Source organism: Amblyomma maculatum, chromosome 3 (genome assembly GCF_055883805.1).
Source record: "Amblyomma maculatum isolate TAMU_Amacu chromosome 3, ASM5588380v1, whole genome shotgun sequence".
Taxonomy (NCBI): Eukaryota; Metazoa; Arthropoda; class Arachnida; order Ixodida; family Ixodidae; genus Amblyomma; species Amblyomma maculatum.
The window spans coordinates 41,329,961-41,346,081 of record NC_139346.1 but is presented as its reverse complement, the minus strand read 5'-3'; the positions used below and the strand labels follow the sequence as shown (position 1 = coordinate 41,346,081).

The following is a 16,121-nucleotide window of genomic DNA, read 5'->3' as shown; positions in this document are numbered from 1 at the left end:
ACCTTGGCTCGGATTCAGCGCTAGCAGCAGCAAGGCGCTCTTCTTAAAGCGCGGTCAAGGAGTCATAATCATTATGAAAAAAAAAAAGTAATAACAAGAGAGAAAAATTACATTATATTTCGGCCGAATACAGGCCATCTACAAACCATAACTAATCGCAACCTACCCATCGAAACACTGCGCTTAGACATGCACAACACGCAGCATAAATTTCATGATAGTACTTAACTGTTTAGTGCGTACTGCAGCGGCAGCGAAAATAGAGCTCTTGAAAAATCTTACAGCCACAACAGCTAGAAATGATTAGCGTGTAGGCTTTCAAATCAGCGCCGCGTCGGCTGGCCCTGCCTGACAGAAGGTTTATAAGATCCTTCCCTTTGATACAGGTTGGCGGCAGTTCCTATCACGTTCGGAATTTTTCCTTATATGTTGAATGTTGTTATGCATTCGTTAAGTATTTCTTCATTTCAGTTATTAAATATTTGTTAGCAGACACTCAAATAAACAAGCAGAACTAATTTATTGAGGTCGCATTAGGAAATTAGGTGGATGTCAGTCCGCAAGAAGAACGCGCCTGTGCGAACTCAACTGTTGCGATGCGTCCGTTCTATCGCTCGGTCCAGCTTCGACTGACTCTCTAGGTATTCACATTTCACACCTTCACATCGTTCTTCCCACGGTTGAATCCTGGTTACGACACGTACACCAGTCACACACACGTCAGAGACGGCTCGCCCTCTCTCCTCACGTGATCTTCTCTCCGGTTTCGTGCGCTGCGGCGACGGCCGTGAGAAAGTTCGTTGTAGCCTTGGCTGGGCGCGGTGTCGAATAGCGGCGCCAGCGTTCGATGGTCAAGGTAAACAATGCCTAAGCGGGCGCTTTGGTCGGCGTAGTCGGCGTAGCGCTGACACGACCCTCCCGAATTTGCGCCTGTCCTCAGGTGCAAGCATTTCGGGGAGATGGCATAAGCTCATTAGCGACGAGGTCGCGCTCCTTGTACCTCCGCAGTTGTTCAACGTTCACTGTTTTTCGGTTGATTTTACCAGGTGCGTGGTGTAGCCTTTCTATGACTACAAGGTTTGGCTCGATCACTTCTGTAATTTCAAAGGGGCCTTCGTAGCGCGCGTCAAGTGTGTTCCGTGCGCCGGCTTCGAGCACGACGAGATCTCCGGGATGAAATTCTGGGGCCCGTCGCTTTGAGTTATATCGGGCGGTTGATTCTCGTTGACTCTCGAGAAGGCAGTCCCTCGTTTCCGCGCGTCCCTTTGCTAGATCGTGGAGTCGCTCCGCTTCTTCGATCTCGTTCTCAACTGAAGCGATGTTGAGCTCTCCGGGAATTTTTGGGTCGTAGCCATGCATTAGCCAGAAGGGGCTGTAGTTTCCGTGACGGTGTTTGGCAGCGTTAATAGCGAATGTTGCTTTGGGAAGTTGCTTCTTCCATGCACTGTTGTTCTCGATGGTCTTGCGAAGCACTTGTTTGAGGGTTCCGACCATTCTCTCGATAAGACCGTTGGATTGAGGCCAATACGGAGGGGAGTTGATGTGGGTTATCCCGAGCCTGTTGTGAAACTGTGCTGTTCGTTTGTTCACAAATCCTCTAGCCTGATCGGTGATTATGATGCTCGGAACGCCAAATCTTGGGATCCATCTTTCGGTCAGAAATTCGAGGTAGTGTGCTGACGAAGTGCTCGGCACGGCCACAGCGTCCATGTATCGTGTTGCGTGGTCAATGCACACAAGCACATAGCCGCTGTTTCCGTCGAGAGGTCCCATGTGGTCCAGTGAGATGACAACGTTCGGTTCGGTAGGAATGTCTCTTGGCCGGAGGCATCCTTCGTTTCGCGTGGTGCGGGCATTTATTGTCTGGCACGTGTGGCAGGTCTCTATGTACTGACGGATGTCCTTGGTCATAGATGGCCACCAGTACTTTTTCTGAATGAGGTCTTTGGTTTTTTCGAGGCCGAGGTGTCCGTTGTTGTCGTGGAAAACCAGCATGACGTTACTTCGGAGAGTGGCGGGGACAATCACTCGCTTGCACATACGACCTTTCTGAAACGATCGCTTGATTACGATGCCATTATCAATTTCGTAGTCAGATGTGTCGTTCGCAGCCTCGGTCCGGAACTTTTGGCAGTCTGGGTCGTCTTCTTGTAGCTCGCGTAGACGGCTGTGTTCGCTGACGATTACGGTGAGACAGAGGAGGTCGTGAGCTGAAAGTCGCTCTTCGCTTGATTCAGTGGCGTCTGCCTGTCTTGAGAGTGCGTCTGCCGGGGGTTCTGGCGTCCAGGCTTGTGCTTCACATCAAAGGTGTACTCCGCAAGGTCGAGGGTCCATCTTGCAAACCTGCGGTTGGTTGCACCCTTTTTCACCAAGTACGACAGGCTGAAGTTGTCCGTGTACACCGTGAATCGTGGGCCTCCTCGTAGGTAGATTGCGAACTTTTCGGTGATAGCCCAGTGAAGGGCCATGCACTCGAGCATGTTTGAATGTAGTCCCCTGTCGTGCTTGTTTAAAGCGCGGCTTGCGTATTCGATTATACGCTCCTTTCCGTCTTGAGTTTGGGAGAGTACCGCCCCAAGTCCTGTCTGAGAGGCGTCAACATGCACATAGGTAGGACAGTCTGGACGGAAGTTCGCCAGAGTGGGCGGACTTTTAAGGGCCGTTTTCACGGTGTCGACAATTCTTTGGTGCTCGCTTGTCCAGACGAATGTAGCATCACTTGCGAGAAGCTGACGTAGCGGGTATGTGAGCTTGCTGAACTGTGGCACAAACTTGCGATAATGGTTTGCGAACTGGAGGAATGAGTACAACTTCTTCGCGTTGCGATGCGGTTTGAACTTGTCTATGGCGGAGACCCTTTCTTCGTCGAGCGTTCGCCCTTCTGCCGATATCACGTAGCCTAGAAATTGAACTTTATCTCGCACGAACTGGCACTTTCGCATGTCCATTTTTAGACCGTTGATGACGATTCTTCTTAGCGCCTCTTCAAGCAGGTTAAGTGCCTCTGTAACCGTTGCTGCTCCCTGTCCGACGTCGTCCATATACGTGGACGTTCTGCCGAGGCCATCGAATGTGCGACGCATCACCCTCTGCATCGTCTGTGGTGCCTTGCAAAAGCCGAAAGCCATGCGAAGATACTCGTATTTTCCGTCGGGGGTGACGAATGCTGTCTTGTGAACGTCTTCAGCCTTTACTCGGATGGTTAGGAAAGCTGCCTTCACATCTAGGACGGTGAAATATGCTGATCCTTCCCTCATGATGTCATCAATCACATCCTCCATGATCGGCATCGGATACGAAGGGTTGATCGTCTTCTCGTTAAGCTTGCGATAGTCGTGCACCATTCTTCGTGGGGTCGTTGGATGCATCGGCTGGTCCACGACGATTGTTGGAGCGCCGTATTCGCTCTCGCTTGGCCGTATTATACCCTTGGCGAGGTAGTCTTCCACTTGTTCTCTGATGAACTGCCGGTCAGCTGGGGAGCACCTGTATGGTCTCGATGTCACTGGCACGCTGTCCCGTAGTTCGATGCTGTGTTCGGTGTGGGGACACATGCCAAGAGTGTCCGTTTTCGACGTGAAGGCCTCATGATGCTTGTGTAGGATAGATCTAAGCGCATCCTTTTCGCCAGCATTAGCGTGCTTGGTCATTTTTGATACCGCGTCTTCTACCAGAGTCTTGAAATCTTCGTCGGGAACGCAGTCCTTCGCACTGAATCGCACAAAGCCATTATCGTAGGAAGCAGGCTCAGCGCCTTGCTGACAGAATGAAGCTATCAGAGCCTCTCCCGTTCTTTGCGTGGATTTCGGACGCTGGGTTGACGAGCTCGATGACGCGTCGGAAGTTTCGGTAACTTGCACAAGAGTCACATCATTAGTTGGATGGAAGGTCACATCCACGTTGGCGGTGCGGCGCCAGTCGGATCCGAGAATAAGGTCTATAGATTCCGGCAACGGCGCGACGACTACGTCTCGGAGAAGCACTTTCGTTGTTCCCACCTCAACACTGAGCGTTGCCGCGCGTGATGGAATAATAGTTTGGTTTAGAACCTGGATCGATTCCGTAGCGTGCCGGGCGTGCGTATCAATGTCCGCGCAAAGGGCCTCTTCACTCAGAATTGACACATTGGCTCCACTGTCAATACAAATCTTGAGCGGCCTGTTGTTTACGCGGCCCGTAACGATTGGCAATGTGCCGCCGGTGGAGTGCAAGAAACAGTTTGCTTGCCTGTTGGGTGGTGTGCCGCTGTTGGCGCTGTTGAACCTGGCAGATCGTCGCTGCTCCGCCCTGATGGTAGCTGCGGTTTTGGGTTTGCTGCATTCTCGGGATAGGTGGCCGGTTTCACCACAGTTATAGCATGACCTTGCGGTAGGCTGTCTCGACTGCGTAGATCTTCGGGTTTCGTGCGCCCTGTCGTCATCTGGAGGAGCGTTGGACACTCCGCTGGATCGCCTGAGTTGACTGCGTTGACTCGTTAGGCGGGGTCGTGCGTCCTTGCCGTTGCAAGCGGGCGAAGTTGTGCGGCGTCGCGAGTCAAGTTGGGCTGCACGGTCGATCAACTCCGTCACTGTAGTGCAACACTGCGCTGCAAGCGGATTCGCCCAGGTGTCGTCTTCTATTCCACTCAATATTAGGGAGATCCTTTCCTCGGTGGCGAGTGGGTACGGCGCCTTGTCGAGGACAGAGTTCTTCGAATACATGTATTCCACGATGGATTCGGACGGTTCAAGACGTCGTTTCCCTTGGAGGTCAAGGAACTCTTGCATTGAGAGATTTCGTTTGAAGCGGGTGGTGAGGGCTTCTTTCCATTCGGGCCACGTGTTGCACATTGTCCCGTACGAGCTGTGCCAGTCTCTCGCAGCTCCCGTTAGACGTGTTGCCGCGCTAGCCAGCGTTAGTGACTCCGTCCAGTGCGCTAGAGCAGCGATGCGCTCTACTTGGGAAATCCAGCCGCTCACGCTTTGGTGTGGCGACCCGTCATACAAAGGGATGGCGGATGATGTGTCGCTCGTTGAATGTATCTGCACTGGTGCCGTGGGTGCGGGAGTCCTCGTCAACGCGTTGGCAAGCTGTGCTTGCGTGGTGGCGATCATGGCTAGAATCGCAGCCATATTCGGTCCTCCGTCACCAGTAGCGTAAGTTGGCGTTATCGTTATCGGTATCTCCGTAGTTGCAGCTCTCGTGTCGTCAGCTGGAACTTGAGCGGGTGGTGGGCTTGGTGCAGAACTCGTAACGTTTTGCGCTGGCGTTGGGGCGTCTGCACTGACGTTGCCGCCCCCGTGCACTGCGGTAGCCGTGGTCGCCTGGGCAAGCAGCATTCGGACAGTCTCCACCTCGGCGCGTAGCTCCTTGATTGTAGACAGCGCCTCCAGGTACGCCTGCCTGTCGTAGTCGTTGGCAGCCTGGTTTAGCGTTGGCGTGTCCATATCTTCGGAGACTCGTCGACCAACGTTGTCTTCGAGGATTCGTGAGACAAGATCGTCCTTGCTTCCGGAGCACGGCAGTTGTCTTGCTTTCAACTCGTCTGCAAGCTGCTTCTTCGTAGCAGTGCCCAAGCGATTGCGGTCGACCGAGGACAGCAGAATGTTGACGGTCGTTGAGTCGGAGCGAGTCGAGAGTGTTCGCCGTTGAGCCGCTGCGTCTTCAGTGGTTGCGTCTGACTGACATCCTGTCGGCTGCGCCATGTTAGCAGACACTCAAATAAACAAGCAGAACTAATTTATTGAGGTCGCATTAGGAAATTAGGTGGATGTCAGTCCGCAAGAAGAACGCGCCTGTGCGAACTCCGCTGTTGCGATGCGTCCGTTCTATCGCTCGGTCCAGCTTCGACTGACTCTCTAGGTATTCACATTTCACACCTTCACATCGTTCTTCCCACGGTTGAATCCTGGTTACGGCACGTACACCAGTCACACACACGTCAGAGACGGCTCGCCCTCTCTCCTCACGTGATCTTCTCTCCGGTTTCGTGCGCTGCGGCGACGGCCGTGAGAAAGTTCGTTGTAGCCTTGGCTGGGCGCGGTGTCGAATAGCGGCGCCAGCGTTCGATGGTCAAGGTAAACAATGCCTAAGCGGGCGCTTTGGTCGGCGTAGTCGGCGTAGCGCTGACATATTTTTTTCGACCCTTATGTCATCTTTCTCCTCTTCAGTCACCAATGTTCCAGTCGCGCTTTGTTATCTTCCACCAGAGATTACATCACCCGACTAATGGTGTGTTTAAACAGTAGGGTATCAGGTAGATGCCACATCATTAGGGTATAAGATGTTCAGTTGTTTCTACCGATTTACACATGCTGCCCATGTGTCATCTTCTTGGAAAAATTTCGTTTTCTAGCTGCGTGTATTTATCTTAAAATAGTGAGGTACTGCTCATTGACTTCTCAAAGAAAATTTCTTCCTCATCTGCATTTTCCAGTCACAAAATAATACTGCACACTCTTCTTTTCTGTATCATCTCATCATCATCATCAGCCAGACTATACTCACTACAGAGAGAAGGCCTCTTCCAATTTCCTGCAATTAACCCGGTCCTGTGCTAGCTACAGGACCGGGTTAATTGATCAAGGGACAGGATCAAGGGGCAAGAAGTGGAAGCTGTAACAGATTTTCTCTTCTTGGGCTCCAAGATTACCCAGGATGGAGACTGCAGCCATGAAATTAGGAGACGCCTGCTTCTGAGAAAGAGAGCCATGATTAGCTCTTACCGCCTAGTAAAGAGCAGAGACATTAGTCTGCCAACCAAGATCCGTATAACTAGTGCTATGGTCTTTCCAGTTGTGATGTATGGATGCGAGAGTTGGACTGTGAAAAAGGCTGACCGCCGAAGAATTGACGCGTTTGAATTGTGGTGCTGGCGGAGACTTTTGAGAGTTCCTTGAACTGCCAGAAGATCAAATCAGTCGATATTGTCCACCATAAACTCTGACTGCTCATTGGAGGGTCAAATTCTAAAGTTAAAGCTCAGCTACTTTGGTCATCTGATGAGAAGAGTGGAGTCAGTGGAGAAAGATTTGATGTTGGGAAAGGTTGAGGGTCGCCGGAGAAGGGGTAGGCAGCGAACGCGATGGTTAGATGGCATCCTCGAGGCGCAGCAGATGAAGTTATGTGATGTTAAGATAATAGTGAGACACCGGAAAGCGTGGCTTGATATGGTCAATAGGGTCATGAAGAGTCGGAAACGACTGAATGACTGAACTGAACTGTGCTAGCTACATCCATTTGACCTCTTCGAATTTCTTAACCTCATCCACCCACCTAATTTTCTGCCGCTCCCTACTACGCTTGCCTTCCCTTGGAATTCATTTTGTTACCCTAAGCGACCATCAGTTATTCTCTCTACGAGCTACATGTCCTGTCCATGCCTATTTCTTCTTAATTTCGAATAAAGTGTCAGTAACTTCAGTTATTTCTCTGACCCACTCTGCACGCTTCCTATCTCTTAATGCTACTCCTCCTGCAATGTTTCGTTCCATTGCCTTCTGCGTTGCCCTCAACTTAAGCAGAACTCTTTTCGTTAGCCTACACATTTCAGCCCCGTACAGGTATAAGATGCAACTGCTGTACTTCCTCTTGAGCGATACCGGTAAGCTGCTAGTTATAATGTGCATGTACTTGCCGTACGCGCTCCATCCCAATCTTGTTCTCCTTGTTATTTCCCTTTCATAGCCCGGATCTGAGGTTATTACCTGCCTAAGTAGATATATTCGCCTAGTACTTTCAGTGCTTCGTTACCTAGCGTAAACTGCTGTTCCTTCCCGAGGCTGTTGAACATGACTTTAGTCTTCTGCATATTGATTTTAAAGCCTACCTTTCTTCTTTTCCTGTATAGGTCATCAATCATTGTTTACAGTTCATCCCCTGAGTTACTTAGCAATTCAGTGTCATCAGCGAATTGCAGATGACTGAGTTATTCTCCATCTACCCTTATCCCTAACTGCTCCCATTCCAAGCCTCTGAGTACTTCCCGTAGCAAGCTGTGAATAGTACTGGGGAGATCATGTCTCCTTGTCTAACGCCTTGCTGTATAGGAATTTTGTTACTTCCTTTATGCAGAACAATGGTTGCTGGGCAGCCACATATAAATTCTGCAGTACTTTCACATACGGCTACTCTAAACCCATATTTTGCAATGCCTGCATCACCGCCGAGGTTTCTACTGAGTCAAATGCTTTTTTCGTAATCAATGAGTGCTATGTATAAGGACTGGTTACATTTCGAGCATTTTTCTATCACCTGGTTGATGGTATGGATATGATTGAGAGTAGAGTACCTTTTCCGAAAACCTGTCTGATCTATTGCTTGATTGAATACTAAGGTTTTCCTGATTTTTTTTTAGCAATTAATAAATACCTTACATGTAACAGATATTAGGCTGAGTGGCCTGTAACTTTTCAAGTCCTTAGCATCCCCTTTCTTATGAATTAAGATAATGTTTGCGTTCTTCCATGATTCCGGTATCGTCGATGACTCCCGGCATTGTGTACACAGGGTGGCCAATTTTCCTAGCCCGATATCCCCCCTCCGTCCTTCAACAAATCTGCAGTTACGCGATCCTTTCCAGCTGATTTCTCCCTTTTCATAGTTGATAAAGCTTTCTTAACCTCGTTCTTTTTCACTGCGGAACATCTGACTGCTTTTCCCTACTGCCAATCTCATTAATGTCCTGACTACTTTGGTTACTGTACAGATCAGTACAGAATTCCTCGGCTACTTTGGCTACCTCATCCATAGTCGTGATGACGTTCCCTGCCTTGTCATTACCTGTTGCAAAATGGTGGTATTACGAGCTCCTTCCTGTTAGGGATGAAATAAAGATCATTTTTATGATTACTAACGCCTAAATAATAGTTTTATAAGATTGATCTTGCTTTTCAGTGCCCGATACTAAGAGTTATTGTGCTTTGCATAATAATTGAATTATGCTCTTTAGATTACGTATATATGTAATCACCCCTTATATAATGATGTAATGCTTGAAACCTGTAAGGCGACAAGAACCGGCATGAAAAACAATAAAATGCAAGAATATACTTAATTATTCCGGCAGAATGTGATGCCGAGTGAACATTGCGATACTGGAGGCGGATGTTACCTCCATGCCTATATTAATAGGGCACGCAGATTTCTCGATACCATATAACGGTAGCAAACCAAAGAAATGTTCTGGCCCTTCGTGAATGTGAACGTTTCAGGAACGTCGAAGTAAAGTTAGCCTCCCTTGAACTATAATAACACATGTTTATGCTTCCAAACATTCCTTGCGTGCGATCCGAATATGTAATAAAGCCACTCCAACCGAAGCACTACCTCCAGGTCCCTCCGTGCACATTTTGCTTCGCTATGCGTCTGCGTTGGGCGAGTTGCTGACCGGATGAAAGCAGTGACAATGTTATAGCTAAAAGTGGACGACCCTGTAAATCTATGTAGTAACGCATAGAATTGTGACGGAATCGCAACGCCCCTTTACCGTGTTATTCGCTTGACACCATCGCTGAAGTTGCGGCCCAGGGGCCTTGGCCTTTAGAGAAATATCACAAGTGTCACCTCCCGTGTCTCTGCACCACGATTTCAACCTTGAGCAAAATTTATTTTTGTCGCCTTGATCCTCTTGCTTGACGTCTGTTTTAGCATACTGAACCCGTTTTCAGCAAACTTGTTGAGTACAGGTTATAAAAAACATGAAAAGAAAACTAAATAGCCCTGCAGTGCTTGCTGTCGACTGGTAAAATTTACAGAGAGAGTCATAGGCCGTGACACTTACGCCTAGCGCATGCGTAATGTCTGCACATTACGCATGCGCCAAATAAGCATTGCTTTCCTTCCGAGGACACGCCCGGATTGTTCCAGGGCACCGAATGCAAAGCATGCAAGAAACATAGCACTGTCTCGAAACCTAGGTAGTGTGTAATAAAAGTAGCAATAGGATACTGCTTCCTAAAACCTCTTTGCAAATTCTACTGTGCACCAACAGCAAAACATTTGAGGCTCAACGTTACTTACATTCATGCACTCTGGTTGCTGGCTACTGTACTAAAATGTTGGTACTCGGAAATGTAAAACTTCGAGCCATCGTTTGGCTATAGCTGTGGAAAGAAATACAGAGCTGATGGTTGGTATCAATAACACGTTTTTTTTTTAACTTTCTTCAGTATCGCAACAGGGCGTACGGTTATCTTCTCTGCAATACTTAATTCCCAATTGGGAGAAACATTTTAACTGAACGGGTTGATCTCACTGGCCAGAACCGATTGCAGTAACCACGTGGCATGCAGATGGCGTGGTGAGTTTACCCGTGTCTATAGTGAGCGCAATCTGACGATACGAACTTTTAAAGTTCCCGATATTTTTTTCCGGCAGCTTCCCGGATGCTTTCCGGCTGCAGCATGAGGTTAAAAATAGGACATTATTGCCTTGTTTGCCTTCCATGCCTAATAATAAGCCACCATATCGCAACCTCAGCACTTTTTTTTTTTTTTCATGCCCTGCGATTAACGTTTCAGAGGACCTCAGTTTACTTCACTAACACAAAACGTAGAGCACAAAGCAACACATCATCGCCTAAAATCTAGGACGTAATGTAGCAAGCATCCAATTCCTTGTTTTAGCAAACATCGCAAATTCTTATAGTGGTAACTGCGAAAACGACCTGAATTAGTAGCTATTGCCGCTCCAAAAACATTATTGTCTTGACGGGAGTAAGATTGGTAGTAGTCAGAGGTCCGCAGGGAATATTTCTCCAAGTTGGTTTTGAAAAATAGCTTTCTTTTGAATTGATAGAATTAGTTTCAGACAAAATGAGCTGCTTGCAATTAGCTTCTCTATAAACATTTATTCTTTCTGCAGCTCTCACCAAACTGTAACTGTTACCGGCGCACTTGCATCAAACAATTAGATTTTGTCTATGTTATGAGGCGAGTAACATAAAACAATGGTTTAACTCAAAAGGAAGCAGATAGAAAATGCGTGGTCAAGGAGAATGAAATAAGTCATCGACAATTCGCTTATCACGTGAATTCCAGGACTTCCTTTTCTTAAAGTCTGCGAATTAGCATTTTATTCGGAATTCCCATGTTTAGCTTTTCACGAGGCGAGTATTGGTGTGTTTATTAAGGAAACGTGAATTATTTACTTCAGGTTTCCATTCTGTGTACACGTATGTTTTGCAGACGCAGATAATAATAATAATAACAATAATAATAATAATAATAATAATAATAATAATAATAATAATAATAATAATAATAATAATAATAATAATAATAATAATAATAATAATAATAATAACAATATCTTGCTTGTACTCTTCACAGCGCTCAGCCAAATCTTAAAAATAGTAGTATGAGTTTACAGACCCCATCTGTTGCGACTCAGCGGTTAGGGCGCGCGGAAGCCTATCCCAAAGACACGGCTTCGATCCCGCCGCGGAGGCTGTTCTTGATGCAGGTGAAAAGCAGCGCGCACGTTTACTGCGGGTTCCCGGTGAACGCTATGGCAGCCCGGATTGTCAAAATTTACGAAGGAGTCCACTACGTCTCTTCTCGTAGATCAATCACTTTTGGGATGTTAAAGCCTAGAAATAAATCTATGCATAGCAGCCATTAAGCCAGAAATTTACTATACAGTTGCAACTCAGGTGGAAACAGGCAGTTTATACGTATATCGTGTCTTCAGTTTAGCGCAGTGTCCTTCTTTTATCCTGGCTGTGGACCCACACGCATTAAAGTCCCGAAATGTAGCTTCATCGTAGATGAGCTTAGTTGCAAGCCAATTTATGAATACACGATCAAATATCACCATGCTCAATTTGGCACTTAAATATCATAATCATAAGCCGAAGTGTGGTTACCAGGACAATGGCTTCGTTTCTGCAAGAAGACTTAGCAAAAAGTCAGGGTAATTTGAGGATGGCGTACATTAATTGGTATGCCGCGGCATTTTAAACAATAGATTATCCAGTCTCCCTGAAAAGAAACTTTTCAAACTTTAAATATGACGAAGCAAAGGTGTTGCCACCGCAAGCAAAACGCGTGCGCCGGAGTCTAATAGCATTCCCATTTTTTTCAGTCAAATAAAATTTTGCGGCCACAAAAATATCGTCAATCTGAAGACAACAATACGTTTCACTGTCGAAGTACAAAATGCAATAACAGGCAATTTTTTGCCATGGACAGAAAGTTCGTAATAATATCAAAACGTGTTGAACATGTAAGATATATTTAGAGGGAAATAGAGTTGCTCAGAATACTTTTTTTGGTTTTGGAATAAAAATCACATGCAAACCAATGAGCATGTATGTACTAGGCTTTTCCCACAACAAAATAAGCAAATATTCAAACGATTTGACTGCTTGTATCACAAACTCAAGTTAAAATTACGATATTATAAACAAAACGAAAAGGCTCACAACAAAAACATATGGTTGAGTGACACAGCAATGCTAAAAGCCTAGCATATCATGCACGGCTGTTTTGTAGTACTGGTAACTTCGGTTTTCATTCCTATTGAAAGTAAAGGAAGGTAAACATTTAGAAGTCGCGGTATTCCAACCGTCAAATTTTGTGACCATAGTTTGTGCGGGACATTGAGACATTAAATAATCGGTCGCAAGTTGTATAATTCAGACATGTGCAGATGAGTATTCTGAAATTTAGCTTTACTGTATAATATTCGTTCGTTAATACATACAGCCAGGTTTCTTTTTCTTTTTTTTGAAGCGAAAAGCTTCACTAGGCTAGTCAACTCCGAGTCTCGTGTGTGCTCCGTCGTTAGACACACATATAAAGCCCCGCTTTAACCAAACCGTATTAGCGTGAATGCAAAGGTCCTGGCAGGCTCAGTCTGATATAACCATCCCATGTGAAACGAGAGATCCAATTTGGCAGCTCCTGCCAGGGAACCACGGTCATGAACACGGACAAGGCGCACAGCGACGAGCGGTTAGACCTGGCGTAGTATTGCTTTCGCAATAAGAGACACAGCTGCGCATGCGCAACCCACGTGACGTCACAGGAGAGGCACAGATGGTCGGAGCCACCGCTGCAGCCGCAACCGCCGCCGCGACTCCGCCGGTTGGCCTTTAGCCGGTGCCGCGCGTTTCACCGGGATGTGTCTATGTCTATACAGAAGTGTAACGGTGACGATGATGTGGAATCGGAATAAAGTTTAATCTTATGTTATCAATGTTTCACCGTGATGATAAGCCATGGAATATCTATAAGATGCAACCGTGAACAACAAGGTAAGCCACAACTACGCCAAGGAACCACAAGCCAAGCCATGGCATCGCCGAAGCTTCTCGCTTCTGATATTTATCCTTAACCAAGCTAAGCCACCACCAATTTTTATCATTCAATGCCTGTTTTTAAGAAAGCTGAGTTTTTTAAAAGCCCATCCTGTGTCACGGCTTAGTGAAATGTTCAATATGGCACTGATAGCTCTTATTGTAGTGAGAATATTTTTGCAATATCAGTAAGTGTTGAGCCGCATAAGAGTAGTTTTAAATGTATATGCGTGAAATATCGGGAGGTATAACGTTGCAGTTTGCATCTTACAGGTGTAGGTTTTCATAGTTGGTTTATTATGCCCGGTAAGCGCGACATATTACGACGCAAATAGCGTGCATGGTCTTTCCACAATAGATGTTACTCGAAAGTTACCCCAGAACGTTTATTGAGTTTATACAAACTATAGTTGAATTCTAAAACTTTACATGAAAGCGATGAGCAATGACTTCTTTTCTTTTTGCTCTAAATAAGATATACTAAGCCTTGTTAACGTTTAGTTGCAGCAGACTATAACATTTCAGCAATGAAGAAAGTTTTTATAGCAAGACGTTAGGCGCTTTTTCTAATGCAAGCCATATCATTTCTTCAAAAGAACTTTTTTGTCATGCACGTAAATAACGACTATCTTAGTCCGCGGTATGTTCACAACCATTATATACAAAATATCATGAGCAACTCGCCGCGGAAATACGACAACTTCATCACTATGCCATAAATGGAGGACATGACATCATCTACCAATGGCTTCCAGGACACAGCGGCATAGCGCGCAATCTCCGGGCGGACGAGGTCGCACGAACAGCCCACCAAGACGGCGATTGTGTGTTGATTCCATTTTCCACGGCAGACGAAACGGGCAGGCTTCGCGCACTTGCGCAGGAACACACGCTCTCCTTGTGGAATTCTAACCAGTTTGCAAACTGCCGCTTAAAATCCCTGGACCCTGACCTGAAGCTCCGGCTTCCACCTGGCCTACCCCGACGTGAAGAAACTTTGCTGTGCCGCCTGTGGGTTGGTGTAGCATTTACAAACTCTTATTATTTTCTGATAGGTGGGGCAAATAACCCTGCATGCACAAACTTCGGGTGCGGAGAGAGGCCACATTCTTTGTGAGTGCCCCATATACAGCGAGGAAAGACAGTGCCTATGCCGTGCGCTGGAGCGTCTAGATGGATGCCCACTAACTGAAATTAAGATCCTAGGTCCCTGGCCACGGCGATCGTCTGCGATGAAGGCCTCCCAGGCACTGCTCCGCTTTATGAAAAGCACAGGACTGATCGAAAGGCTATCATTTTTTATGTTATGTGATATGTGACGTGACATGTCTGTGATGTAACTGCACTGTCATCACCCATCCCTCTCTCACCCACGACCTTTATACACATCTACCCCTCTCCCCCAGTGCAGGGTAGCAAACCAGTTCCTTTACTGGCTAACATCCCTGCCTTTCTTCCTCATCTTCCTCCTCCTCCTCCTCCCAGCATAGGCCCTAAGATCCCTGCGGTACACACACTACAATTTCACCTCCTGTTGGTGAGGATGCGAATCCTCGAATATCTTTGCTCGTGTAATGCAGTGATAGTGCTTGTCCTCTCCATTCTCCTTCACAACAATGTGAAGCGGAGCGGTATTGCTGCGTTTGACTACCATGCGAAGCACAAAGTGGCACCGTCTCATCAACGAGCTGGTATCTGGTATGGTACTGATAGCCCTTATCGTAGTGAGAATATAATTTCCTGACATCAAATCTTTGATAGAAGTGGTTGTAATTTGTGGGGTTTAACGTCTCAAGGCAACTCAGGCTATGAGAGACGCCGTAGTGGAGGACTCCGGAAATTTCAACCACCTGGGGTTCTTTAAAGTGCACTGACATCGCAGATCACACGGGCGCCTTGCTTTTCGCCTCCATCGTAAGAGCTGCCGCCGAGGCCGGGATTCGATCCCGCGTCCTTGGGAACAGTAGTAGAGCGCCGTAACCACTGCGCCACCCCGGCGGGGTTGATAGCAGTGGGTTCACTGAATTATTACGTGCGTAGTATGTAATTCATTGTAGACTATTCTATGGAAAAACGAAAACAAATTCGTGCTTCGCTCGCTTGCCAACACATATTTTCCATCTTTTCTTTTTCGCTTTGAAACACACGCATCACAGAATGCGCTCTTTAATAGTAAAACTTTCTGGGAGGATAGGCAGCAGGGTCGACTGCTCCAAGACTACATACGTTTGGTCTGGAATTATTGAACATTGTTCCACGTGCAGCTGCTGCCGTTAGTTGGCGCTCACCTAACTGCAGGTTGGCCTAAGCGCCATTGTGAGTGGCACTCAGTCCATTAATGGAGGATTTGCCGAAGCCCTCACAGCTGAGTTAATTATAGAAGACCAATAAAGCCAGTCGAGCGCCTTTGAATTACTTTGTTTCCTTTAGAAATGGAATGGTCTGCTTCCCTATGACGTAATCGTATTCCTTGTGGATGCCGGGATATTGAAGTACACCGGCGGCTGCTCCTGTCAGAGTCGCTCCACCAGCAGCGTCATTGCAATGTCTGATCTGTTGAGCAATGTGCTGCTTACTCTTGGCGCTGAGCACTGGGCAAGCCCCTGAAAGGGTAGGAGCCAAGCGGGCCAGACCAAAGCTACGGCGCAGTTTCGATTACTTCAATGGCTTTTTGCTAAACACAAGCATTTATTCCAGGTGCTTTGGATCTAAAGCTTTCTGATTCACAGATCACTGACAAACGAACAGGTCTGCGAACTGTGCGGTTGCGAGTATTCTCCTACTCTCATTTGTAGCGACAATCTCCGACGCTCGTTCCTTTACGAAATAACACAGAGAGAGA

At 47.0% G+C, this 16,121-nt stretch overlaps 2 protein-coding genes across 2 annotated transcripts in view; both read right to left on the bottom strand.

Moving 5' to 3' along the window:
- LOC146194637 (glucose dehydrogenase [FAD, quinone]-like) overlaps window positions 1-16,121 on the bottom strand; it is a 141,261-nt gene that overhangs the window by 102,003 nt on the left and 23,137 nt on the right. The gene's annotated exons all lie outside the window — the stretch shown is intronic.
- LOC146194638 (uncharacterized) lies at window positions 2,183-6,099 on the bottom strand. The gene has a single exon (XM_084597483.1). The coding sequence runs from the start codon at window positions 5,682-5,684 to the stop codon at window positions 2,184-2,186; it is 3,501 nt and encodes a 1,166-aa protein (XP_084453609.1). The 5' UTR covers window positions 5,685-6,099; the 3' UTR covers window position 2,183.

Coding starts and splice junctions, on each gene's coding strand:
- LOC146194638 (XM_084597483.1), bottom strand. CDS start 5,684: ATGGCGCAGCCGACAGGATGTCAGTCAGACGCAACCACTGAAGACGCA.